This window comes from Camelina sativa, chromosome 12, assembly GCF_030686135.1.
Source record: "Camelina sativa cultivar CO46 ecotype springtype chromosome 12, ASM3068613v1".
In the NCBI taxonomy this organism is placed as follows: Eukaryota; Viridiplantae; Streptophyta; class Magnoliopsida; order Brassicales; family Brassicaceae; genus Camelina; species Camelina sativa.
The window spans coordinates 40,391,117-40,417,473 of record NC_141891.1 but is presented as its reverse complement, the minus strand read 5'-3'; the positions used below and the strand labels follow the sequence as shown (position 1 = coordinate 40,417,473).

Genomic DNA, 26,357 nt, shown 5'->3' with positions numbered 1-26,357 from the left:
CTTCCAGGATTGTGACTATGGAGAATCAACTAGCTAATGCCCCAAACAACAAAGGCAAGGCCATTATGCACTCTATAGAATCTGCTCATGCTATCAATCTACGCAGTGGAAGGGTTCTACCAACAAGAGAGGGAGCATTACCAGACACTGAGGACAGTGATGAACAAGAAGGGGAGGGTTTTCAACAAGAAGAGACTCAAAATGAAAACGGTGTTGAACTCGACCAACCACTCGACCACGCACTCGACCGAGTGACAGATCGAGTGACTGATCGAGCAGCTGCTCAGGAGAAAATCAAGCCAGTTACATCCAAGGAAAAAGAAGCTCGGTTCATTCCTCCTCCTTTCAAGCCTCCACTACCTTTCCCAGGAATATTTAAGAAGTAGATGGTTGAAAAATACAAGGCATTGTTTGACAAACAAGTTAGAGAGATTGAGCTTAGAATGCCTCTAATAGATGCCTTTGTGATGATTCCTTCTTACCAGAAATTTGTGAAAGATGTTGTGATGGAAAGGATCAAAGAAGCTCAAGGGATGGTGATTCTTAGCCAAGAGTGCAGTGCTATCATCACAAAGCAAGTGAATCCTCAAAAGCTAAGAGATCCTGGTTCCTTTACTCTACCTTGCTCTATAGGCCCTTTAACCTCCAACAGATGCCTATGTGATTTGGGAGCCTCAGTAAGCCTAATGCCTCTATCAATTGCTAAGCGCCTAGGGTTTACAAGGTATAAGCCATGCAATATATCCTTGATCTTGGCTGATAGATCAATAAGATTACCACATGGTGTTTTGGAGGATCTACCAGTTAGAGTTGGAGCAGTAGAAGTCCCAACAGACTTTGTAATCTTGGAAATGTATGAAGAACCAAAAGACCCTTTGATATTAGGGAGACCTTTCCTAGCTACAGCAGGAGCAATAATTGATGTGAGACAAGGGAAGATTGATCTTAACTTGGGAGAGGACCTCAAAATGATATTTGACATTGTAGAGACTATGAAGAAACCATTGGAGGGCAAGTCTTTTGGACTGAAGAGATGGAAAAATTATCAGGAGAATTGATGGAAGAACTAGCAGAACAAGATCACCTTTTAACCAAAAGTGGGGAGGAAGGATTCATTCATAAGGAAACCAAGGCCTATGAGGAGATATTGGACTCCTGTAGAGAATCAGATCATCCAGAGGTTTTTGAGGGATTACCTGCACAAAGAGAGGAAGTCTGGTAAGTTCAAATAGCAAATATGGACAGCTCGACCACCCACTCGAGCATACACTCGACCGAGCACCAAAGCCACTAGACCTTGTGCACTGCCGAGTCCCCCACAGATGATTGGTCTGAACTGAAAGCACCAAAGGTAGAGCTCAAACCTCTCCCATCTGGGCTAAGGTACGTTTTTCTAGGTGAGAACTCTACTTATCCTGTGATAGTAAATGCTAAATTGAGTAAGAAAGAACTTGATTGGCTAGTTGTTGAGCTAAGGAAGTATAGGAAAGCCATTGGTTATACTTTGGATGACATTCAAGGCCTTTCACCTAGTCTTTGCATGCATAGAATCCATCTTGAAAATGAATCTTACTCCAGCATTGAACCCCAAAGAAGGTTAAACCCCAACCTAAAAGAAGTAGTTAAGAAAGAGATCCTTAAGTTGCTTGATGCTGGTGTAATCTATCCTATCTCTGATAGTACTTGGGTTTCACCAGTTCATTGTGTCCCAAAAAAGGAGGGATCACTGTAGTAAAGAATGATCATGATGAATTAATTCCAACTAGAACCATTACAGGACATAGAATATGCATTGATTATAGAAAGCTTAATTCAGCTACTAGGAAAGATCATTTTCTTCCTTTCATTGATCAAATGTTGGAAAGACTAGCTAATCACACTCACTACTGTTTCTTGGATGGATATTCTGGATTTTTCCAAATTCCTATTCATCCTAATGATCAAGAGAAGACAACATTCACATGTCCATATGGTACTTTTGCCTATAGAAGGATGTCATTTGGATTATGTAATGCACCAGCAACTTTTCAAAGATGCATGATGTCTATCTTCTCTGATCTCATTGAGGATGTTGTTGAAGTATTTATGGATGACTTCTCTGTCTATGGAGACTCATTTTTTTCTTGTCTTGATAATTTGTGCAGGGTTTTAAAAAGATGTGAGGAGACAAACCTAGTCTTGAATTGGGAAAAGTGTCACTTCATGGTTGAAGAAGGGATAGTTCTTGGTCATAAGATTTCAGAGAAAGGGATTGAGGTTGATAAGGCAAAGATTGAAGTCATGGTTCAACTTCAACCACCAAAAATAGTCAAGGACATAAGAAGCTTTCTTGGTCATGCTGGGTTTTATAGAAGATTCATCAAGGATTTTTCAAAGATAGCTAGGCCATTGACAAGGTTGCTTTGTAAGGAAACTGAGTTCAACTTTGATGAAGATTGATTGAAGGCTTTCAAGGAGATCAAGGCTGCTTTGATTTCAGCTCCAATAGTCCAAACTCCTAACTGGGATCTTCCATTTGAGATTATGTATGATGCTTCAGACTTTGCAGTAGGAGCAGTCCTAGGACAGAAAAAAGACAAGAGGCTGCATGTGATTCATTATGCAAGTAGAACCTTGGATGAAACTCAAGGAAGATATTCAACAACAGAGAAAGAGCTCCTAGCAGTGGTATTTGCCTTTGAATAATTCAGAAGCTACTTAGTAGGGTCCAAGGTAATTGTGTACACTAATCATGCTGCTTTGAGGCACATCTACTCAAAGAAGCATACAAAACCAAGGTTGTTGAGATGGATTTTGCTTCTCCAAGAGTTTGACATGGAAATAGTTGATAAAAAGGGGATAGAGAATGGAGTAGCTGATCACTTGTCCAGGATGAGGATAGAAGAGGAGATTCCATTTGATGATTCAATGCCTGAGGAGAAACTGATGCTGATTGGGACAACACGGCTCACAACTCGACCTCCCACTCGAACAGGCACTCGGCCGAGTTTGTTTGGGTGCCCAATCGAGCAGGACGAGATGGAAGAGTGGATGGCACATGAGAGTGAGGATCTGCCTTGGTATGCTGATATTGTCAATTACAAGGTATGTGAAGAAATCCTAGCAGACATGAACCCCTATAAAAAGAAGAAGCTCCTCAAAGACATCAATGGATACTATTGGGATGAACCTTACTTATACAAGAAAGGATCAGATGGATTGTTTAGAAGGTGCATAGCAGAGAATGAAGTTGAAGGAGTGTTAGGACATTGCCATGGCTCTGCTTATGGAGGACATTTTGCAACTTTCAAGACAGCCCAGAAAGTCTTACAAGCTGGCCTATGGTGGCCTACATTATTCAAGGACACTCATAAGTTCATCACAAAGTGTGATGCTTGCCAACGAATGGGGAATATCACAAGAAGGAATGAGATGCCTCAAAATCCAATTCTTGAAGTTGAGATATTTGATGTGTGGGGAACTGATTTCATGGGACCTTTTAATCCCACTTCAAATGGGAATGTCTACATCTTAGTAGCAGTGGACTATGTCTCCAAATGGGTGGAAGCCATTGCTAGCCCCACTAATGATCCCAAAGTGGTTCTTAAACTTTTCAAGACCATAATCTTTCCAAGGTATGGAATCCCAAGAGTTGTAATAAGTGATGGGGGAACACACTTCATCAACAAGATTTTTGAAGGGATGCTAAGAAAGTATGGAGTTAATCACAAGGTGTCTACAGCCTATCACCCTCAAACAAGTGGGCAAGTTGAGGTGTCAAACAAACAGATCAAGGCCATTCTATCAGGAATAGTAGGAGCAACAAGAAAGGACTGGTCTAGTAAACTTGATGAAACACTTTGGGCTTATAGAACAACTTTCAAAACACCTATAGGAAGAACCCCATTCCAGCTTGTGTATGGAAAGTCTTGTCACCTTCCAGTTGAAGTTGAGTACAAGGCTCTATGGGCAATCAAACTTCTGAACTTGGATCTTGAAACAACACAAGCTAAGAGAAGCCTTGATTTGCATGAACTTGAGGAGATCAGATTGGAAGCTTATGAAAACTCCAAAATCTACAAGGAGAGGACTAAGGCCTTCCATGATAAGAAGATTCTCATAAAGGACCTTAAGCCTGGAGACTAAGCCTTGCTTTATAATTCAAAACTCAAGTTATTCCCTGGGAAGTTGAAAAGTAGATGGGGAGGTCCTTTTGAAATAAAAGAGATTTTACCATATGGAGCTGTCACACTTCTCAGCAAAGATGGTAGTGAGTTTACAGTCAATGGTCAGAGAGTTGAGAAATATTTGGGAGAGAAGGAGACACATGAGAAGTGCACAATGCTTCTCAAGGATGCCCCTCAAGCTTGAAGACCTATAGAAGTCAAGCTTAGTGACTCTAAACAAGCTCACTAGGGAGGAAGTCCCTAAGGTATCTCTGTATATATTGCTTAGGATTTTGGTATGTTGACTTTTGTTTTGGTGTTTTCATGGTCAGGGAAGTAAGGGAGTCTAACAGAAGAAGAGAGGGACACACGCGGTCCAGCTCGACCCCCCCACTCGAGCACGTACTCGACCGAGTCACGGTCGATCGCCATCGTCGAGCTGCCCCAATCTCCATCTCCAAGTCACCAACAAGACCCCAACTACTCCTTTGACAGCATGCAAATGGATGTGGACAACTTCTTCCACAACCCTTGAGGTACCACTATCACCTTCACTTGTAAATATCATTGCATTTGAAATTTTGTTTTGTTTTTGGTCTTGAATCCTCTTACAAGTTTCTTTCACACAGGGGACTGTGTGATTTAAGTTTGGGGGAGGGTTTGAGATAGCATTTGACATTGTGTTTTGTGTTCTTATTTCAAATTTTTAGCATCCTCATATTAGTATTTGCATAGCATCTAAGGCATAGAAAAACTCTAAAAATTTGAAAAATTTTGAAAAAAAAAATCTTTATAAAAAAAGAGTGTTCATGTAGTTTGCATTGCATATTAGGATCTTGTTTAGCATGTTTCATGTAGGATTGTATAATATTTGCATTAGGGATCTATGATGAGTTTTGCCTTGTTAACTTGCTTAATTCACTAGACTAGGATCAATGCCCAAGTTAATAGTACTTTGATGCTAGTTGAGTGGTTAGAAGCATAAGATTGAACCAAGCCTTGAATTTCTGCATTGTATTTGGTCTAAATTGAAGCATGTTGTGATTTGAAGCCATTTCCTACTTATAAGAACCTAATATTGACTTTCAATTATCAATGTGTGCATTACTTTAAACTCATGGATACCATATACATATTTGGATCATCTTTCTCCTTTTTACCACTCTTGTTGATCAAAGTAGCTGATTTCCTCATTAAGAATCAGTTTCCCTACCCTTAACCTATCCTTCATTCAAGCCAAATTTATTCTTGAGTGTGTAAGGCCTATTTTGGGATTGAGCTTGGTAGAATGTGTTAGGTTTGAACTGACAAGAGTAAGACCTTGTGTAGTTCTAGTTTGCATTTTCCAAACTAGATAGGACTAGGTGGTTTGACTGTTGGGTTTGGGACTTGGTTGATTTGAAAAAGAAAAGAAAAGAGGAAAAAGAGAGAAAAGGTTAGAGTCTTTAGGAGGGTAATGTGTTTAAGCAAAGTCTAGTGAAAAAATGGGAAGTATAAGGTTGATAAAGTTGGTTCTAGTTAAAGATAAGAAAGAAAGAAAAGAAGAGTTTAGCAAAATGCTTGTATGTCTTAAGAATAAGAAAAAAAAGAGAACATAGCAATAAGAAAGAATCCCCCATCCCACTAGAAAGATCAAATAAGAAGCATCTCCTAAGACTTGAAAACCAAAAGAGAAAAGGGTGAAAGAGAAAAGAAGAAGTTAAAGGGTAGCACTAGGATCATTTGGGTTTAGATTGCTAGGATGAATTCTTTGGGTGCCTTTGGATAGACAAGGTTTTGTTCTTGTATGTGTCTAAGTGATCTTACCTTTAGCATTCTTCTAAAGCTCAATCCATTTTTCATGAGAGAACCTTGATATTGACAAGCCCCACTCTAAAAAGAGACCATCATTGTCTCAAAAGCCTTTACCTCCAAGCCAAATGAGTTTAAGCATTGCATAGAATTGATTCATGTTCTTGATTAATGAATGTTAAAGGAAATGGTTGATTTGAATGCATGTGGATATCTAAGGCTCAAATCAGTAAAGGTTATGATATGCTTGTCTAAAGTCTTTAAGTACAGCTCATTCAACTTGCATCATAATATTAATAACTTGGACATTGATTCTAGATGGTCTATTTGCAAGCTTTAGGAGCTGAGATCCCACTTTCAAACCTCACATACCTTCTTATGTCTTGATTATTTGCTTGAGGGCAAGCAAAGACTAAGTTTGGGGGTGTTGATGTTCATATATTTTACCATGTTTTCCCTTAATATATTCACATCTTTTGCATCTTTTGTTATCCATTTTGACCATTATTGCATAGCTTTAGGACTAATCTTGTATTAGAGCATAGTTGCATTGCATTTGCATCTTTTCATGCATAAACAGGTGATTTTGGAGCTCAAGGAGCATGGAAGCAATGCTGAGGAGAAGTGAAGCAATCATGAAGGGAAAGCAAGAGAGTTAAGGCTGAAACAACAAGGTCCGGAGTCCCACTCGACCGCCCACTCGACCAGACACTCGACCGTGTGCAGAGAGGGACTCGACCGAGTGGAGGATGCACGAGAGAAGCTAACTCGACCTGTCACTCGACCGAGCACACGGTCGAGTTGACCGAGCCGTTGACTATTTTGTCTTTTAGTATTTTTAGGGCTTCCACCTCCTCTCCTATATAAAGCCTTGTACCTGCAGCCACCAAAAGAGTCCAGCTTTTTAGAATAGTCAGAAACCTAGTTTTTACCCTTTTGGGAATTATTCCTTTTGCACTTTTATTTTTCTTAGATCTTGTACTCTTTTAATAGAGAAAACATAAGATTCTTGGATTTTGTTGGTTTCATAACTTTCAAGATATTAAGAATTCGTGTTTGATTCCTTCTTGAGTATTGTAGATCTCTGTTTTATCTTTCTAGTGATGCAAGTTTCAGTATTTTCTGGGTTTATCACTTTGATGTTCATCATGTGTTCTTGTGAGTAGTGTTTAGGATCTTGAGAATGGGTTAGGCTGGGCTGTGTTTGAGGTTTGTTTGCTTTGGTCAAGCTTGATTGTGGTAGAATCTCTTCTAGGCTAGATGTTCTTAACGCTGATCCTATATCTGAGAAGGTAGGGTTTGATTTCAAGCATCTTAGCATCACACCAATGTTTAAGGAGCATATATAAGGCTAGATTTAGAGCTTACCATTAGGCTTGCTAAGAGATTAGAGGTCTTGTTTGGTATGAGATATATTTCTTAATGCTTGCTTGTGTAGATTCTTTTCTTTGTGAGAACAAGTCTAGAGATGCATAGGTTTGATTGTTTCTTGCCATGAGAGTGGATTAAACTTGTCTTAGATTTATATGTCTAGAGATTAGCTCAAAGTTTGCTTGAGATTTGTTGACCAAGTTAGATAACCTCAATCATTAGTCCAGCCCATGAATCCCTCCTCAAGGCCTTCCTTTTTAATTGATTTCTTAGCTTAAATCATGTTGTTTGATCGTTGTTTGATTCGTTTTGGTATTGCTCTGTTTTTCTTGTGTTGCTCTGTTTTTGCGTATTTGTCCAGCTCGACCCTGCACTCGATCTACACTCGATCGAGTGCTTGCTCGAGTTCATCCGCAGAACTTTGGTTTATGATTTGTGTTTGTCGTATTTCATTTGAGCTGCATTTCTGTTGCATTCACTTAGCTTTCTGTTCATTATTTGCCTTGCATTAGTTCAATACTTGCATTACCATAGTTTCTATTTCTATTCTAGCTTCATAACTGCTATAATCATTCTGTTCCATTTACATTTAGCATCTAGTTCTTGTAGTATCACTTTCTGCACTTTGCATTTTCATCATAGGATTGTTAGTGACAAACATCCTTTACATTTGGCTTGACTTAGTCTCATATGCACATCTTGATTGTTCACAAACACTCAGATAGGATTGACACCTCTTATACTGCAACTGCATAAGGGGAATTGAAACACCTAACCATCCATTCATTCATATCTCACCATTGCATACATTCATCATCCACACCCACAAATAAAGCTAGTTTCATCGACATACCACGTGAAGGTGGATATGTTTTCCTTTAGGAAGGAGATCAACTTGGTTCAGAGCTCGCTTCCTAATCCAGCTCCGATCTTGATTTCCTGGTCTGAAAACTTCTCATTAATAAAAATAGACTCAGTGAGGTCACATTTGAGCTGCTTCCGAACTGGATTCTTCGTGACCTCGAGTTGTGGTTGCCATTGGACCAAAACCTTGTAACTCGCGAGATAGCAACTTCTCGCTGTCCTTTGGCTTCCTAAAATTTCTGGAATTCCTTGCGGGGTTGGGAACTTGACGCACTGATGGTACGTTGAAGCTATGGCCTGCATCTGGAAGAGCCAAGGTGTTCCCATTATCGCATTGTAGGCCGTAGGTCAATCAAAGACCGTGAACTCCACCATTTTGACTACTCCTTGAGTGGAGACTGGCAGTGTTATTGTCCCTAATGACATCGATGTCTCACTCGTAAACGAGACCAAGGGAGAAGGTGGTCCCACAATGTGCTCTCTTCCGATGCCCATTCTAGTAAGCGTTTCTACGAATATTAAATCCACCAAACTCCCAGTATCTATTAGGATCTGACACACTTCGTTATTTGCAACATCCAGCGATATGACAAGTGCGTCATCATGCAGAATATTCAGTTCTTCGGTTTCTTTCTCCAAGAAGGTGACTTCGGGCAAATCACTCGTAGTGACTTTGATTCGCTTAGGCTGCAGGCTCGTGAGCTTCCGCTGATGGTCTTTTATCGCCGTGATGAAGTTTCGGAAGAGGCGTGAACCTCCCATTATGACATCTATTCTTTTCTTGGGAGCTGTGTCACCGTCGGTTTGCTTTGGTTTCTTCAGCGGTGGAGCATCCTCATCGGCTTCGGAGATTGTTTTCTGATCGAGCTCATCGATAGTCACGTTTGACATTTCACTAGACACAAACTTTTCTGCGAGAAGATGCATCAGTTTTTTGCAATCTCGAGTCGAATGCCCATTTGCTTTGTGAAGCTTGCAGTACGCGTTCTCGTCCCGAACCCATTTGTTACTTGCGAGCACTCCGCTCTTGGAGCGTGGTGAAAACGGTGGTTTGGACGGTGAATTCTTTGGGGAACCTTTCTATGGAGATTGGTTCACAGCAAACATGCCAGCTCCGGGCTTCGGGGTTGAAGGCGGGGTCTTTTTAGCGGGAGCTTCGAATCTGGGTTTGGTAATGACTTTATGTTTTTGAATTGCGGCTGCCTTTTCTTCTTCCGCAACTATCCAGTTCGAGGCTCGATGGAGTGCGTCCTGGACGGTGGCAAACTGGTTCACAGTTAGCTCTTCGCGAAAACGGGACTCGTGCCAGAGACCATTTTTCAGTGCAGCCAAGGCAGTTGAATCCAAAAGCCCGGAATATGGACTTGAATTTCCTTGAACTTAGTGATGTATGACCGGAGTGACTCCCCAGCAACTTGGTTTAGATTCCAAAGTTGAGCGTCAGTTACTGCCGTTTCGATCAAACTAGAATATTGCTTGATGAAAGAAGTCGACCCGATCGGCATACGCACGGTGAGAGGCTGAAAAATCGGCTACCGAGCTAGTGACTGTCTCCAAGCGGGTAGAGACCTGCCCTTCCAGATTATCGAAACGCTCGGACAGAGCAGCGGAGGCTGCTTGCTGACGGTCGGATTTCTCTGACAAATCCTGCAAAAGTTTTTGGATTGTTTCTAGAGTTACCTAGTTGGAAGAATCAGTAGCCATATCGACGTTTGTAAGGCGTGGACACGGAGGTGGAGTCGGAACTAGCAAGAGCACAGGTGATAATTCCCCCTCCTTCTAGCGCCAAATGTGAGAACTGAAGTCTAACCTTAGTTCCGGAGTGAATTGAGAGCGTGGGTGCTTACCACCGTTCTAGTTCCGAGCAGAAAATAAAGATTAATAGTAATTTGCGGAGTGATATTCTTATTGCCAAATGAAATTTTTTCGATCCCTTTACACCGTCTCCCCCCCCCTCTCCTATTTATAGTCCTATTACAGTTAATATCGAATCAATCTATCGCGTAAATCTCGCGCTCTCGTTAATACAATTTATGATTTGATTATTTGAATGCCCTCCAAAGTCCGGGATATTTCGCACTGCCGTTACGCTTTTACTTCGATACTTTCCTAGCTGGCTTAGTGGGCCAGCTCTACTGCACTTCAGCCCGTCTTGTGCGTCCGTCTTGGGCCAAGGCCCATTATCCGAAGTGAGGGATCACGGTACCAACATAGCGCCTAGACGGCGCCTAGGCGGCCGCCTAAACCACTTTCTTGAACACTGGATAAAAGTATACTCTTAGACCAAATATTTTATTAAAAATTTAAGATAAAATCATAAAAGTTACATATATTTGGCAATATATCCTTTGTAATACATTGTATATTTAACCAGTCAACATATATGATTTATTTCCACGTACAGAGTTTTAAATACTTTCTTGAAGTTGAAGTAGCATATATGGAAATAAATATCATTGTTGAACAAATATGTAAAACAATATTCTATACATTGCCTAGTCTACTAATTTTTTGAATATTATTTGACTAAATAGAGATTTCTCACAAGAAACAAAATTTGTTTTACCCATTGACAAAAAAATAATTACTAAGCTTTTCATAGCTTTAGTTTAAACTAGTAAAAATAATACAGACGTATATTATTGGGTCTGTTACTTTAAATGGTTGGTTAATATTTATACTATCATTTATCTGTGTAAATTTAAATAAGTGTATAAATAAATAAAAAGAGCAAAAAATGGAATAAAAAAACAATTGGTTGGTTAAGCATAATTAGTTTTGGACCATCTTAATTAAATATATTTAATATAAATTTTAGAAGTTGAAATTTTTTGTTCAAACAAATTATTTTCTAATTATAAATATATAAAATTGAAAATACCAAACTGCATTATGTCACCTATGTAGGGCCTGTACTTTTACTAATCACTGGAGTAGCAACGGCGACAGAGAAGAACGACGATAAAAACGATAATCAGCAAAGCAAAACGACAACAGCAAAAGCAAAATGACGATGACGATGACGGACCAGTTGCTAGAGTGAGAGAAAAGTGTTACGGGGTGGAAGCAGAGTTGCTGGAATTTCAAGCGACAGTTGCCGTCGTTCAATTTTCAGAGACTTGCGGAGAGATTTAAAAGAATGAATTTGGCCACCTATGTCACCAAAGTGCACTTATCTTTTTGGTCCAGGGAACTGAGAGAACTCCAGAGTTAAGCGTACTTGAGCTGGAGTAGTCTCAGGATGGATGACCTTTCGGGAAGTGATTGTCGGAATTGTGCGAGTGAGACAAAACACAGGAAAAGATCATGTGGTGATTTGTAGGGATGGTAACAAGTCTATAAAACTTCCCGGACGTAGCAAACCGACTGTCGGATAGAGATGGGCTCACGGGCATAGTGAGAGGACGTGAGGCCTATTAAGAAAGGTGGGTCCATAGACTGGGATTGGACATGGGACCCACTAAAAGGTGCCGGTTGGGGCGTTACAAGTGGCATCAAAGGCGAACCCAGACGAGTGTGGAGTCGAGTGGACTCACACCGTCGGGGGTGACGGTCTTGGTGCGCAACGAGGACGTTGCGATCTATTATTGGGGGTGAATTGTGAAATCTCATTTACAGAGACATTCGCAGAGGTTTAAAAGAATTGATTTGGCCACCTATTTCACTAAAGTGCATTTATCTTTTCGGTCAAGGGTCCTGAGAGAACTCCACAGTTAAGCTTGGTTATGCTGGAGTAATCTTAGGATAGGTGACCTTCTGGGAAGTGATTGTCGAAACTGTGCGAGTGAGAACAAACATAGGAAAAAGAGAGCCTTAGGACATCTCCAACCCCACTCTATTTTAGAGTCAAAACCAGTGGCGCGGACCTATGTAGAAGGAAGGGGGGTCAACTGACCTGCCTAAAATAGATAAATAGTTGTTTTTGCATTTAAATCATTGAAGTCTCAGTAGCTAAGTTGGTTTGTTCCCTCCTAAGTTGACCTCCCTAATCCGTGTTCGATTCTCCCCTATAACACATTGACCCCCTTATTTTTAATTTTGGGTAGTAATACATTGAAGAAAAACGATGCTCTATATTAGAGTTAATCTATTTTAAAGAATATACATTGGAGATGGTTTGCGGTTGAACATGTTAATCCAGTTTAGATACATTTGCATATTTGCTCTCTCTTTGTAAACTTAAAATCTTTGGTAATCTTCTTCTTAACGCATTTGTCTGAATCTCGAGACTCGAGCCATCAAAGATTCTCTGATTTTGGTGTTTCCTTTTCTGAAAAACCAAAACTTCTGAGCAAATTGGATTTGTTATCTCAACGGTTTGGTGGAAAAAGTCGATACCTTTAGGGTAAAGATGATAGTGAATAGATTCAAGGATTTAGGACTTCCATTAATGAATCTCGTCAAGCTTAGAGGAACACCGAGTCTATTGAGAATTGGTTTTAGAAGAAAGGCTACTTAGATCTTCTTCTGAGAATTGGTGTATATTAACGATGGAACCAATGTTCCTACCATTGTCATGGGACTGTCAGGGTAAAATAAGCTCTTTTTATTTTAGGGGTTCAAATATCTTTCATTTTTGGTTATAAAAATCTGATCTTTATTGATAATGTGAAGTTTTGTTTTTTTTTTCTTGGTTTACATAAGGAAGCCTTGTGAACTTCTTGAGCTTGGATCTGTTGTGAAAGATGGGATTCCGGTTATCAAGAGATTTACTGGTGGAGGAACTGTGGTTGTTGATGAAAGTACTGTTTTTGTGAGTTTGATTTGCAATAGAGATAAATGTTCCAAATGTTCAGCCTTATCCACGCTCTGTTATGGAGTGGTTCTTTGTATAGCGATGTGTGGGGAAAAGGGCCATTTCATACCCGTACACATTCTGAAAGTGCGAATTGCTACCTGTACAAATAAGGAGTGCCAATTTATACATGTACCCTAAGACATTTCAAATTTCATACCTATACTCACAAAATTGAGCCAATTTCACAGTCCACGTTAACGGAATTAAGTCAACCGTTAGAGATGCTGACTCAGAGTCCACGTGTGTATTGACTGCCATCGAAAATGCAAAAACAACGTCGTTTTGTTTTCTTTGAAAAAAAATTGTGGAATAACCACACACTAGAGGTTTGAACCCACGACCTCTTCCGTATTTAGCATAGGACTTAACCAGTTTATCCCACAACAATTCTCGAAAGAAACCAACAAACTTATTAATATAAACCTAAGGTAGCATCCATTGAAATCGAAAAATTTTTTGGAAATCCTCACTGCCGTGGGTCGAACCCAGGTACTCAGATACAGACAGCATAAGACTTAACCAACTGATCCCACAACAATCCTCGGTAATAACACACAACTTTATCTTTATAAACCTATAAGGTATCTAAGTCCCAATTAAATGAATTTGAATTGGGGGAAAAATAAAAATCCTAGGATTCTTCTTCTTCTCTCAAATATAACTGATAAATTTATAAATTTATATTTAAATTATAAATTATAATTTATAAATGAGAATTAAATATAAATTTATAAATTAAATATAACTGAGAATATATTTATAAATTTAAATTTATAAATTAGATTAAATGAAATTATAAATTATAAATTTACATTTAATTCTCAGTTATAAATTATAAATTTAATATAAATTAAATATAACTGAGAATATAAAGATAAATTTGTATAACAGTTAAATTTATAAATTTATAATTTATAACTGAGAATTAAATATAAATTTATAAATTAAATATAACTGAGAATATATTTATATTTAAATTAAATTAATTTATATTTAAAAATTAAATGAAATATTTATAAACCTTAAACCTTAAACTTCAAACATTTCATTTAACTGATAATTTATAAATTTATAAATATATTCTCAGTTATACTTAATTTATAAATTTCTATTTAATTCTCAGTTATAAATTATAAATTTATAAATTTATCAGTTATATTTGATAGAAGAAGAAGTACCCTAGGATTTTTATTTTTCCCCAATTCAAATTCATTTAATTGGGACTTAGATACCTTATAGGTTTATAAAGTTAAAGTTGTGTGTTATTACTGAGGATTGTTGTGGGATCAGTTGGTTAAATGCTATGCTGTCTGTATCTGAGTACTTGGGTTCGACCCGCGGCAGTGGGGATTTCCACAATTTTTTTCGATTTCGATTGTTGTTACCTTAGGTTTATATTAATAAGTTTGTATGTTTCTTTCGAGAATTGTTGTGGGACAAACTGGTTAAGTCCTATTCTAAATACGGAAGAGGTCGTGGGTTCGAGCCTCTAGTGTGTGGTTTTTCCACAATTTTTTTTCGATATGAAATGGCCCTTTTCCCGCGATGTGTTTAACGGGATCAACGGGTTTCAGCTACGTGAGAATGGTTTCTTTTGTTTGAAAACTGATATGATGTTCTTTGGGGTTGTTGTTGTTAGTTTACATTTTTTTTTAGTTCAGATTATGTTTTTGGTGATCGTAAATTTGGTGGGAATGCTCAGTCGATAACGAGGAATAGATGGATTCACCATACATCGTTTCTATGGGACTATAATGAGAATAACATGGCTTACAAGAGTGCCTCAGTACCGGTTGGTATGTGCTCTTTGATTTGGTACAGTTTAGTTATCCATTTGGCAGGTTTTTTGATATACAGCTGCATTTGAGTATTGCAGGAAAGAGATCACAGAGATTTCGTTTTTTAGAATGAAGGATTATATTGAAAGATTGGTATTTATAGAGAAAACTATAAATGCAGTGGGAAAACAGTTTATAATAAAGGAACTGAGGTTGGATGAGATCGATGATTCCCCTGGAGAGCATTTAGAAAGTACTAGACTTCTCACAATGGATGATGACCTTGAAGAATCATTGGCAAACACTAGTCAGATTAACAGAATTGCTCAAGCTGTTTAAGATTTTTTCCTATTGTGGAATATGTTAGATTGCCAGAATTTTAGAGCCTTAGATTCATTATGTGCTGGTTGTGCAGTTTTGCTCCCCCCTTTGGTCTATTGCCCTGGACTCCAATGTGTTCATCCAACGTTCACCACCATCCGGGCTGCAGCCCACCGAATCCCTGCCAAGGCAGTGCTTCTGCTTCTGTTCCTTGCCTCGGCGAGTTATTTGGCCCTGATTCACCTATCAACGTCACAAAGTCGTATGACATTGACTACTTTGTCAGCTATCGGATTCTTCGATATTGATCAGTCTTACCAATGATCTCACATGTCTCAGTTTGCTCACAGCTCTCTTGGAATATTGCTTGAGGTTTTTTTATCTCTTGTTTATGACTTTGGGGAAAGTCTACCTATGTAACCTTTATGTTTGTCCAGCTTTGTATTTAGGAGCTCAGAAAATAGCAAAACAAACACTTTATTTAGTCACTCTCAGACTTTATTTTAGACTGTTTGATGTTTCACAGAGTCCTCATCATAGGGATTATAGGTTACAGTTGCAAAGTTGTTTATTCAAGAATGTCCTACCCCGAGAAAATCAATAAATTTCGGGGTTTCTCTGATCATTGTATCTGCTGCTTCTGGTTGGGAGATGGAGACATGCGGTGTGAATACTGCCGAGGAGGAACCTGCAGGGAAGGTAGGGAAGTGATGGTGATGACCTGAGAGTTGCACTGGCATGCGAGCATAGAGGTTAGTAGCTTCCTCGTTTGGCGTATTACAGCTGTAGCTCTTGATCCCGATACCTTCATAACTTCCGTTACCTGTAAACCACACAATAACAATAATGAAGAAAAACTCTATTGGAGATTTGAAACGGAATCTATGAGATTGTTTATGTTGGGATTTATGAGACAAAGCTCACAAGAGAGGGTAGACAAACACTTGGTGAATGAATCCCCCTTTACCCACAACAAACTAACTCATTCTCAAGGGGGAGGAGAGAACATCAACTTGTGATGAACTCCCCATAAACAAGCTAGATAGAACCCAAATACTAGAGAGTAAGCGGATCCTAACTAGGAGAAGCACTAGTTTGAGACTTATCCTCTTCTAGTATCACAACACTTAGAGTTTGTGTACTTAGGAGAAGGAGGATTAAGAATCAGTAATCTAGGCTAAGTAAAGCAGTAAATAAGAAGAGTTTAGGTGGATTTGAGAAGAGAATAGGCTGCCTTAAGGGCAGCCCCTAACCGCTAATCCTAAACTCTCTACATTGTTAATATGAAACAAGAACACAAGTATAGAGAGGAAATCGGTTTCTCTTCTTATTAGATAATTGTGTGTTGTGTTACATATGAGAGATTACAATGCTTAATATAGGAGAACAAATGTATATGGCCGTTTGAGATAGATGAGAGGTGAGAGTGACATATAGCCGTTGGTGCACAAGTGGGTGTATGGTGAAAGGGACAGCTCCTTCCCTTGGTTGTCTCATTCTTCACCAACCAAGGTCTCACATGCTTCCTTCCTTCCCTTCTTTTCCCTTTGTGAGACATTTAACTTCTTCTTGGGCCTCTTCTTCTTATAAGGCCTTTACTTCACAATTCTTCTCACATTGCTCTTATGGCCTTGCTGACCACTCTCATTGTTCTCACGGCCCACATGGCCTTATTGGCCACTCTTATTGTGCTCACGGCCTTACTGGCCGCTCCCACACCACTCATGGCCTTACCGGCCACACTTCTTGTACTAGCAGCCTTACCGGCCACTCTCTTCTTCCTTGTGCAGCTCGGCCTCACCGGCCTCACTCTCTCTTCTCCTTCATATATACTAATAGTACGGACGGGCCTGTACGGACGGGCCTGTACGGACGGGCCTGTACGGACGGGCCTGTACGGATGGGCCTGTACGGACGGGCCTTCTCTTCAATGTGTTCACGGCCTAACTGGCCGCTCACCGGACATGGGTCCGTTCACGGACACGGTACATGGTACCGGACACGGTACATGGTCGCTCACGGACACGGACATGGCCTTACCGGCCTTTACATGGCCTTTCCGGCCTTTCTTCTCTTCTTCCAAGGCTCGGCCTTACCGGCCTCTCCTCTCTCTTCCTCCTTACTCTCTAATACTCCCCCGCACGCTTGATCTGCAGGGCACCATGGGGACCAAAGATCAAGGGTGGACTAGTGACATCTACCTCATTAAAAACCTCAACAAAGAAAACCTCTTGGGATAAAACTTTGTTAAGGGAAAAAGAGTATAGACTCCACTATCCATGATGTCCCTTGACCTTGGTTTGCAAAGAACTAGCTCCCTTCTCTTCATGATTTGAACCGCTCCTACTCCTTAGCCCACCTTGCCTTTAGCACATTCCTTATGATCTCCATCCTTGCGCCTTTAGAGTTTCTTTGAGGCTCTCATAGTCTCCTTTACCCCTTAAACAAGTGATAAAGAAGAAAAGAATAAGTGTTTGCTATGAGGAATATCAAAGAAAATTTCTAAAAGTGTGACAATTCAAGAGAACATATTAAAGAGTAAAGACTAGTAATGAAGCTAAGGTAATGAATTTAAGAAATTTAAATAGAGTAGAGTTTAGAGCACAGCCTTTATGGTGTTTTGATGGATAGGAAGGAGAGAGTTGATCACTGTTGCGGTTTGGAATTCCTCCTTGAGACCGCTCCTCTAACCATGGTTTTAAACCCGGTCAGTTTTATTTGTCAGACTGACACATGCCCACTGAATCGGACATAACTTTCGAACGGCTGCTCGGATTGGTATGATTCCACTTCCACTGGCAAGATGACTCTGTGGTCTCGAACTTTAATGAAGAACGCGGAAGCCGAATCGCAGTGGAAGGGTTTCGTCCGAGTCGATCTTTGAGACGCTTCGGCTGAGCTTTAAGTAAAGACTTTTGCTTGTGGCCGAGCAGAATCTGTGAGGTACGGTCTGAAGTCACTTGATCTCCCCCGTAACCTTTACTTGATGATGGGCTGAAACCTCATCACCTCAGTTGAAGCCTTGTGCATCACCGTTCTTGTGCACATCCAATCAACAGTTGAAACCTTGTGCATCACCTTTCCTAAAGACCATTGTGCACATCCGATCAACAACTTGGCACTAACACACATGCTCTTGGACTGATTCATCACCTTCCACCAGCCTAACAAAGACTTGGTGGCCCTTGGTTCTAACTCCAGGCATTGTGCTGCGCTCTTACATGGCTATCTTGTAGCCTTCAACCTCGCCACTTCTCTCCTTGAGATAGTGAGCGAGCTCCACACAATCTTCAATGCTGAAACTGAAACCAAAAATCAATGGAACAGATTCTAAACAAGAGATTGTTAGAGATTAGAGTATAGAGAATATTACTGAAATTAAATAGAGAATTTAGAGAATTAATAAGAGTATATATGGAGAATAGAAAGTGAGAGTATAAGGGAGAGTATTGGCGGTAGTATAAGATGAATGGAGAGTAGAATAGAGAATCTGCTCAAGAGTTCTTATGGACAGAGTTTAACTCTGTTTTCTTGAGTTGAAAGAAGCTTTGACAGCCAAGAACATCCAAGAAGACAATCTCTTTTGGTGCTTTAATGGCTGAAACACAATGGACCTTATGGAAAATTAGTTTCTCCAAAGGTTTAACAACAAAACTCCTTGTAGAATCACTTAAACAAGTGTTCTTCAAGAGATTAAGGCTTTAGATCCACGAAGATAACATATAGAAGATGTTTTTCGTGGTCCCAAGCAAAGAAGAAACAACAAAAGCCTTTGGAACAACCTATTGTCCAACGGTTAAAAGAATGCATCTTTGAACAGCTTTAGTCTAGTTGACCAAGCGGACATGAGATGCGAAAATTAAGATCTCTCTCTTCTTCAAGCTTGAATCTGGACACACCATAGGGCCAGAAACAAAGCTTTCTCAACATTGAGAAGAAGAAGTAGCGATTTAGTAATTAAGCCTTTAAAGGAAATTTAACAAAAGCAAAGTTAAACCTTTAGAGGAAAATTAACTAAATCCTAAGAGAGCTAAATCCTAAGAATTTCGTGGCTCATACAAGCACACAAGAACTGTGAATCCTCACCATGAACAACACAATTTGCTCAATGGTTCATCACTTCCCACACATCCCAAAATAAACAAAGCTATTACCAAATCGGTAAAGCTTAAGGATGGGGCTTGTAAAATCGATTTCTTTCCACACACTTGGTCTACAAATTCTAACAAGACAAGAGACCAAGCTTACTCAACAATGAGCTGCTAGAGAATCGATTTAATCAACAAAAGCAAAATTAAAGCTTTAAAGAAACTAAGCTAAGCGATTTAACACCTAAGCAAAGTCTAAAACTTTAACTAAGCTAACTCCTAAGAAAACGACTTTGAGAATGAGTTTAAATCACCAAGAACAGAACCTGCTCTGATACCATGTTGGGATTTATGAGACAAAGCTCACAAGAGAGGGTAGACAAACACTTGGTGAATGAATCCCCCTTTACCCACAACAAACTAACTCATTCTCAAGGGGGAGGAGAGAACATCAACTTGTGATGAACTCCCCATAAACAAGCTAGATAGAACCCAAATACTAGAGAGTAAGCGGATCCTAACTAGGAGAAGCACTAGTTTGAGACTTATCCTCTTCTAGTATCACAACACTTAGAGTTTGTGTACTTAGGAGAAGGAGGATTAAGAATCAGTAATCTAGGCTAAGTAAAGCAGTAAATAAGAAGAGTTTAGGTGGATTTGAGAAGAGAATAGGCTGCCTTAAGGGCAGCCCCTAACCGCTAATCCTAAACTCTCTACATTGTTAATATGAAACAAGAACACAAGTATAGAGAGGAAATCGGTTTCTCTTCTTATTAGATAATTGTGTGTTGTGTTACATATGAGAGATTACAATGCTTAATATAGGAGAACAAATGTATATGGCCGTTTGAGATAGATGAGAGGTGAGAGTGACATATAGCCGTTGGTGCACAAGTGGGTGTATGGTGAAAGGGACAGCTCCTTCCCTTGGTTGTCTCATTCTTCACCAACCAAGGTCTCACATGCTTCCTTCCTTCCCTTCTTTTCCCTTTGTGAGACATTTAACTTCTTCTTGGGCCTCTTCTTCTTATAAGGCCTTTACTTCACAATTCTTCTCACATTGCTCTTATGGCCTTGCTGACCACTCTCATTGTTCTCACGGCCCACATGGCCTTATTGGCCACTCTTATTGTGCTCACGGCCTTACTGGCCGCTCCCACACCACTCATGGCCTTACCGGCCACACTTCTTGTACTAGCAGCCTTACCGGCCACTCTCTTCTTCCTTGTGCAGCTCGGCCTCACCGGCCTCACTCTCTCTTCTCCTTCATATATACTAATAGTACGGACGGGCCTGTACGGACGGGCCTGTACGGACGGGCCTGTACGGACGGGCCTGTACGGATGGGCCTGTACGGACGGGCCTTCTCTTCAATGTGTTCACGGCCTAACTGGCCGCTCACCGGACATGGGTCCGTTCACGGACACGGTACATGGTACCGGACACGGTACATGGTCGCTCACGGACACGGACATGGCCTTACCGGCCTTTACATGGCCTTTCCGGCCTTTCTTCTCTTCTTCCAAGGCTCGGCCTTACCGGCCTCTCCTCTCTCTTCCTCCTTACTCTCTAATAGTTTAGTTTTAACAAGACACAAACCAGGAACAATGTAGGCATATGGATTCAGGGGGGCAGTGGAATATCTTATGTTAGGTTCTGTTTGCCTCCATACGTTTCTGTTGAAATACATCCTCACAGCATAGCCTGTTCTTCTATTTAGGAGCTTAGCAATCATCGACCATTTGTTGCCATATAATTTCTGAGTTGTTATCATTAATTCTTCTTCCGCCTTGGTGAATTCTGTCTTGTTAATCTTTGGATCGAGCTTGTGCACCCACCTCATTCTGCAACCCTGAGCTTCAAAACACACAACAACAAGAAAAACAAGATTCAACTTTCATGGCGAGTACCGGAAAAATAAAAATAAACCACTTGTTTTTTTTACCTGATCTTGTTTGCATCTTCTCTGCAATGAGATCCCAACTCTCTAGACCGTAAGCTTCCACGAGCTCTGTGAGTTTGAGATCTTGTGACTCTGTCCATCCTCTTTTACCACGAGATGGCCTTTTTGTCTTCTCCTTCCTCTCTTGATGCATCTCTCTCAACGGTAATGCATTGTTTGCTGCTCCAACCTCATTAGCTGGTCTCTGCAATAAACGTCACAAGGATATCTTATTAAAACGAGTCTCCTCCAAAACTATGTTACATATATACAGAAACAGACACATAATGTTGTTGTTGCTTTGTTTACCGTATAAATATGCAAACCTAAGGAGAGAGAATTAAAAAACACACACATGTTGACTTGTTTATAAAGTCAATTTAGGATTGATGATTAATGGTGAAGACAAAGATTGATGATGAAGTATTGAACTACATATTTAGTTATTAGATTAAGAAAAAATATATGATTTGTTTGTACCTTGAAAGCTGACAAAGCAGACTCCATTGAAATGACACTGTTTGATTCAGTTAATTAGAAAACTGCGGCACAGCCAGTACCGTGAATTTATAGATGAAGAAGAACTACTACTATGTATAGTACTTTGTTTTCACTTTTAGGAAAGATATAAGTTTTAATACTTTTGACTACAATTTTGGTTCTTATTTAAATTTTTGGGTGATTATAAATTTGACAAGTTTTGACTAATTCCTTAATTGGTAGATTTACCAAGGAAAATTTGTTGAATAAGATTATCTTCTAAACATGGTTTCAATTTCATTTTCAGTCATCTCACTTTATTATAAAATTTTGTCATGTTTTAAAGATAGTTAAAAAATTTATTAGCTCATGACAGTGTTTTATTTGTAATTGGATTTTTTATCTATTTATAGTCTATTTGTATATATGTAAAACAAAGAACTTCCCATCTAAAGTATAATTTTACTTTTCATACTTTCGAAATTTATTTTAGATTTAGTATTTTTATTGTAAAATTTCATTCCTCATATGTATTAACCAAATGTAATAAACTAAAATGGTTAAAAGATTTTAAAACTTAATGGATGGCGGAGATGACATCTTGATAAGAACTCAATGGATGGCTGAGATCAATTCTGCATCGTCTTCATCATCTTCTTCGACCCTTTTCTCGTCCTAAATGGCTAAAACCCTAGACGACAAAAAAAAAAAGGCTAAAACCCTAAATTAAACTTGTTAAATGTTTATCTCTAAAACCTAATTCGACGATCCCTATCTAGCTTGGCTTCTTCTTCAGTTTCACTTCTTGTCGATAAAGCTTTAACCTTTCTCAGACGTCATCCTTACCAACTTCATCACATCTCTGCAAATTTCACTCCGGAAGCAGCTTTGAATCTTCTCCTCAAATCTCAGAACGATTAAGAACTGGTCCTCAAATTCCTAAATTGGGCGAACCCACATTAGTTCTTCACTCTCCGTTGCAAATGCATCACTCTTAAACTAAATCTTTTCATAGCTTTAGGTTGAACTAGTAAAAATAATACATAGGTATATGATTAGGTCTGTGACTTTAATAAAACATACAAAACCCCAGCCCGGCTTTAGAGTTGTAATTATAGGCTTTATCCCAAGTAATAATGGGTACAACACATTAACGACATATCAAATTCTAAAAGTTGAACCATAGGAGAAAGCCTAGATAGGCGATGGAACAGTGAAACATCACCTTGGATCTTAGTAGATGGAGGAGAACCGTTGTTGGAACATCGCAGAGGCGATTGCAGGATTTGAAGCATTATAGGATGTGATCCTGTTCTGGATGGTAGAGTCGATGAGCCGCAGTAGAGCATCCGTCATACTATACTTCTGCCGGTGGAATCTATTATTCCGTTAAGTCCATATCAAGTAGAGGGAGCACATACTGCCAAGCCAGCAGTGAGAGTCTTTTTTGTGCCTTTGGCCGGTGGAGCGATTCCATGTAGTCGATAATGGCATCCCAAGAAGTAAGGGCCTGGATTCCATATCTCTGAGCAGTTGAGGACCAGATAGACCAAGCGAAGCTGCAATTAAAGAAGAGATGATCTCGACTCTTCGGGTAAGAGTTGCAGAGGAGGTACATCGGGCTTGTTTAGAGACCCCAACTGAGAAGACGATCTCGAGTCGGGCATCGATTGAGGATTAAAAGCCAGGTAAGGAAGTTGTGTTTTGGTATACCACATGAGATCCACATAGCTTTCCACCATGGGACTTGAGGGGACTCTTCCCTTAGTAGTCGATATATCATACCGGTAGAGTGTCGGTGGTGTATCTTTCCCTCTAGTTCCTATTCATAGTAATCATCATGATCCCTGAGAGTCAACGTGGTAAGGAAAATAGAAAGAGATACCTGGTTCTCTTTTCGAGCGTGAGGAATTTGCCATTGCCATTGGTGACAAAGTTGATTGAGAGTGGCAGTCAGAGGGATCCCCAACCTTGAATTCCCGAGAGAAGATAAGAAATCCAAGATTTTACCCAAGGGAGACCAGTTATCATGCAAAACTCTACATGTAAGTCCATTCCCGACTCTTAATTTTACCAACTTAAATGCAACATCTCTGATCTTCAGCAACTTATTTGCAAGCGAAGAGTAATTCTGTCTTTGTTTCATTGTCCAAAAGTTATTTAAAGACCCTCGCAGGAAGTGGAGCTTAAACCATGCCACCCACACAGATCCAGTTCTGAAGAATAAGAGCCATATGAGCCTTATAGTGCAAGATCTATTCCAATAGGTAATGTCTTTTAGTCCCAATCCCCCTTGATCCTTTGGTTCCGTTTCTATCTCCCATGAAACCCTAGCAGTGTGATGACCTTTCGTGCTTCCTTTCCAGAGATAAGCATTGCAGAGGGAGTGGATCTTTGAAATACACTGTTTGGGTAGGACAAATGTAGAGGACCAGAAATTTGAGATCCCTACAATGACATTGTTTATAAGCAAAAGACGTCCCACGAAAGATAAGAATTTTGCACAACAGTTGTTTATTTTCCCCTTTACTTGCTGCATCAGAGGCTCAAACTCATGTAGTACTTGGAGCACATTCTGGACAGAGGAAAGAGAGTCATCCAAGAATATTAGGAGATCATCAGCAAAGCAGAGGTGGGCAAGCTTAGCTTTATCGCAGTTGTGATGATATTTAAATGTACCTTCCTCTGCCGCCTTATTTAGCATTAATAACAAGTTTCCATTGCTATTACAAATAGGTAAGGAGAGAGCGGATAACCTTGTCGGAGCCCTCGCTTACCTTTGAAATAGCCATGAACAAGTCCATTGTAGCCAACAGTGAAATTGGTGGTACACACAAAAGCTTGCAGCCATCTCAAGTACTGATCAGGGATCGCTAACCCTTTCAAGCAGTTAAAGAGAAATTCCCAAGATAAGGTATCAAAAGCGTTAGCAATGTCCACTTTAATAACTATTCTTTTAGGTCCTGTAGATTTGTGATAACCATTGACAATTTCAGCTGCAAGGATAGTGTTTTCTAGAAGCAACCTGTCTTTAACAAATGTTGTTTGATTAGGGAAGATGAACGAGGGCAGTAGAGGCTTGATTCTGGATACTAAAATCTTGGAGACAACTTTGTAGAGGGTGTTCAGACAAGAAATGGGCCGGTAGTCAGCTATTTTTGAAGCCCTAGGTCTCTTTGGTACAAGGGTGAGGATTGAGCATTTTTGGAGGATGGCATGAATGATCAATGACCTCACTTCCCATTGTTCCCCAGGCTACTTTGTAGAACCCCGAGGATAAGTCATCAGGTCCAGGGGCTTTGTTGGGATTCAACTTCATCATCACCTTGGTTATCTCCGATGGTGTTGGAACACTTAGCATAGATTGAGATTGAGTTTGGGAGCATCTGAAAGGGTTCAATGATTATAACCAGGGTTGTGAGGCCCATAGTGTGGGGGATGGTAGATTATCCAGAGCTAACATAAACTTGAAATGAGCAACTACATGGTCACTGATAGCGTCCTGGTGAGTGAGGAGAGCACCCGAGTCGAGGAGGAAAGATATGATGGTATTGAAGCTATCTCTAGATTGACGAATATTGTGGAAGTAGGAAATATTTAAATCACCCTCTTTAAGCCAGTTTATTTTAGATTTCTGTTTAAAGTAACTCTCCTCAATATCCCTTAGGAAGCTCCATTTAACATGAAGGTCTCGCTCAAGTTGAAAGGGGACTGGTGATGGGTTTGAAGAGCTTGAATTTGCACATCCAGTAACAAACAGTTAGTTTCACTCACTCTCTATTGTATTTGTGAATAGTTCTCTCGATTTATATTTCTAAGCTCGCTTTTGATGGTCTTTTGCTTTCAACATAGATCTGTGAGATTGTATGCAATGCTTCCGGTATGAATCCAAGCTTCATCCACCAGCTGATGCAATAAAATATCGAACCGCATTATGTCACCTATATAAACAATATTCCTTTCAATTGGCTCGGTTAAGTTTTTTTTTTTTGTTATGTGCAAAGGTCTCACTCATTCATTCAAACTAATAGGAGTTTACAAAGCTTAGAGTTTTAGCTAACACAAGGCATAATTCAATAAGGTTACAACTATAAGTACAAAAGTGATATAAAAGATCGAGAGTTCGACAACAGTTCCAAAGGATATCGGAGACGAGGGCGGTGAAGCTTCAAATCAGAAACGATTCCAAAGGAAGCTGATATGTATATATCTTACACACTGTTTCATCATGCATTTGTCATTCATTTTGTTCTCTTAACTCATTGCTTTGCATTGTTTTTAGTCTCTTTTGCATATCTAGGTAGTCCTGCTTTGGTCTAGCATGCATCTTGCATATTGGAGTTGTTTCAGGTGTTTAGGAGATGTCCAAACCATCAAAAAGCAAACAGAAAGCAGGAGAGCAGTTCAGCGACTCGATCTACACCACCCAGCGACCCGCCTATAATGTCCTTCCACCTCTTTGATCGAGTCGAGTGAAGATTTTAATTTGGGATTCAGCTTTTGATGTCTTCATCAAAGTTATAGAGAATTGAGTCATATTTCCAATTCCGTTTATTTTAAGCCAATCGGAGTCGTGGTTCAAGAGTTATCACCATTTTAATGGATGCATGTACGTTCAGAATTCTGACTCGACCGGCGCTCCCGGGAGAGATGACATTCCACTCGACCGGTGCTCCTGGAAGAGACACCATGCGACTCGACCAAGCACGCTTGGAAGAGACGATATTCCACTCGAGAGACCACGCTAGACATGCGACTCGACTACCATGCCCAGAAGAG

The 26,357-nt window shown here is 39.8% G+C and overlaps 1 protein-coding gene and 1 pseudogene across 1 annotated transcript; one reads left to right on the top strand and one right to left on the bottom strand.

Moving 5' to 3' along the window:
- The first annotated feature begins 12,522 nt into the window (after window positions 1–12,522).
- On the top strand, window positions 12,523–15,086 carry LOC104733991 (uncharacterized; annotated as a pseudogene).
- A 443-nt stretch (window positions 15,087–15,529) lies between these two features.
- Window positions 15,530–21,883, bottom strand: LOC147933394 (transcription factor MYB52-like). The gene is made up of 4 exons (XM_087476969.1): window positions 21,579–21,883; window positions 21,102–21,303; window positions 20,756–21,013; window positions 15,530–15,891 (listed from the first exon to the last, which is right to left on the bottom strand). Exons 1-4 carry the CDS (start codon window positions 21,603–21,605, stop codon window positions 15,641–15,643), a joined length of 738 nt encoding a protein of 245 aa, XP_087333095.1. The 5' UTR covers window positions 21,606–21,883; the 3' UTR covers window positions 15,530–15,640.
- Between the last annotated feature and the right edge of the window lie 4,474 nt (window positions 21,884–26,357).

Coding starts and splice junctions, on each gene's coding strand:
- LOC147933394 (XM_087476969.1), bottom strand. CDS start 21,605: ATGGAGTCTGCTTTGTCAGCTTTCAAG. Junction 21,304..21,578: donor CTGCTTTGTCAGCTTTCAAG/GTACAAACAAAT, acceptor CGTTTATTGCAG/AGACCAGCTAATGAGGTTGG. Junction 21,014..21,101: donor GAAGATGCAAACAAGATCAG/GTAAAAAAAACA, acceptor TGTGTTTTGAAG/CTCAGGGTTGCAGAATGAGG.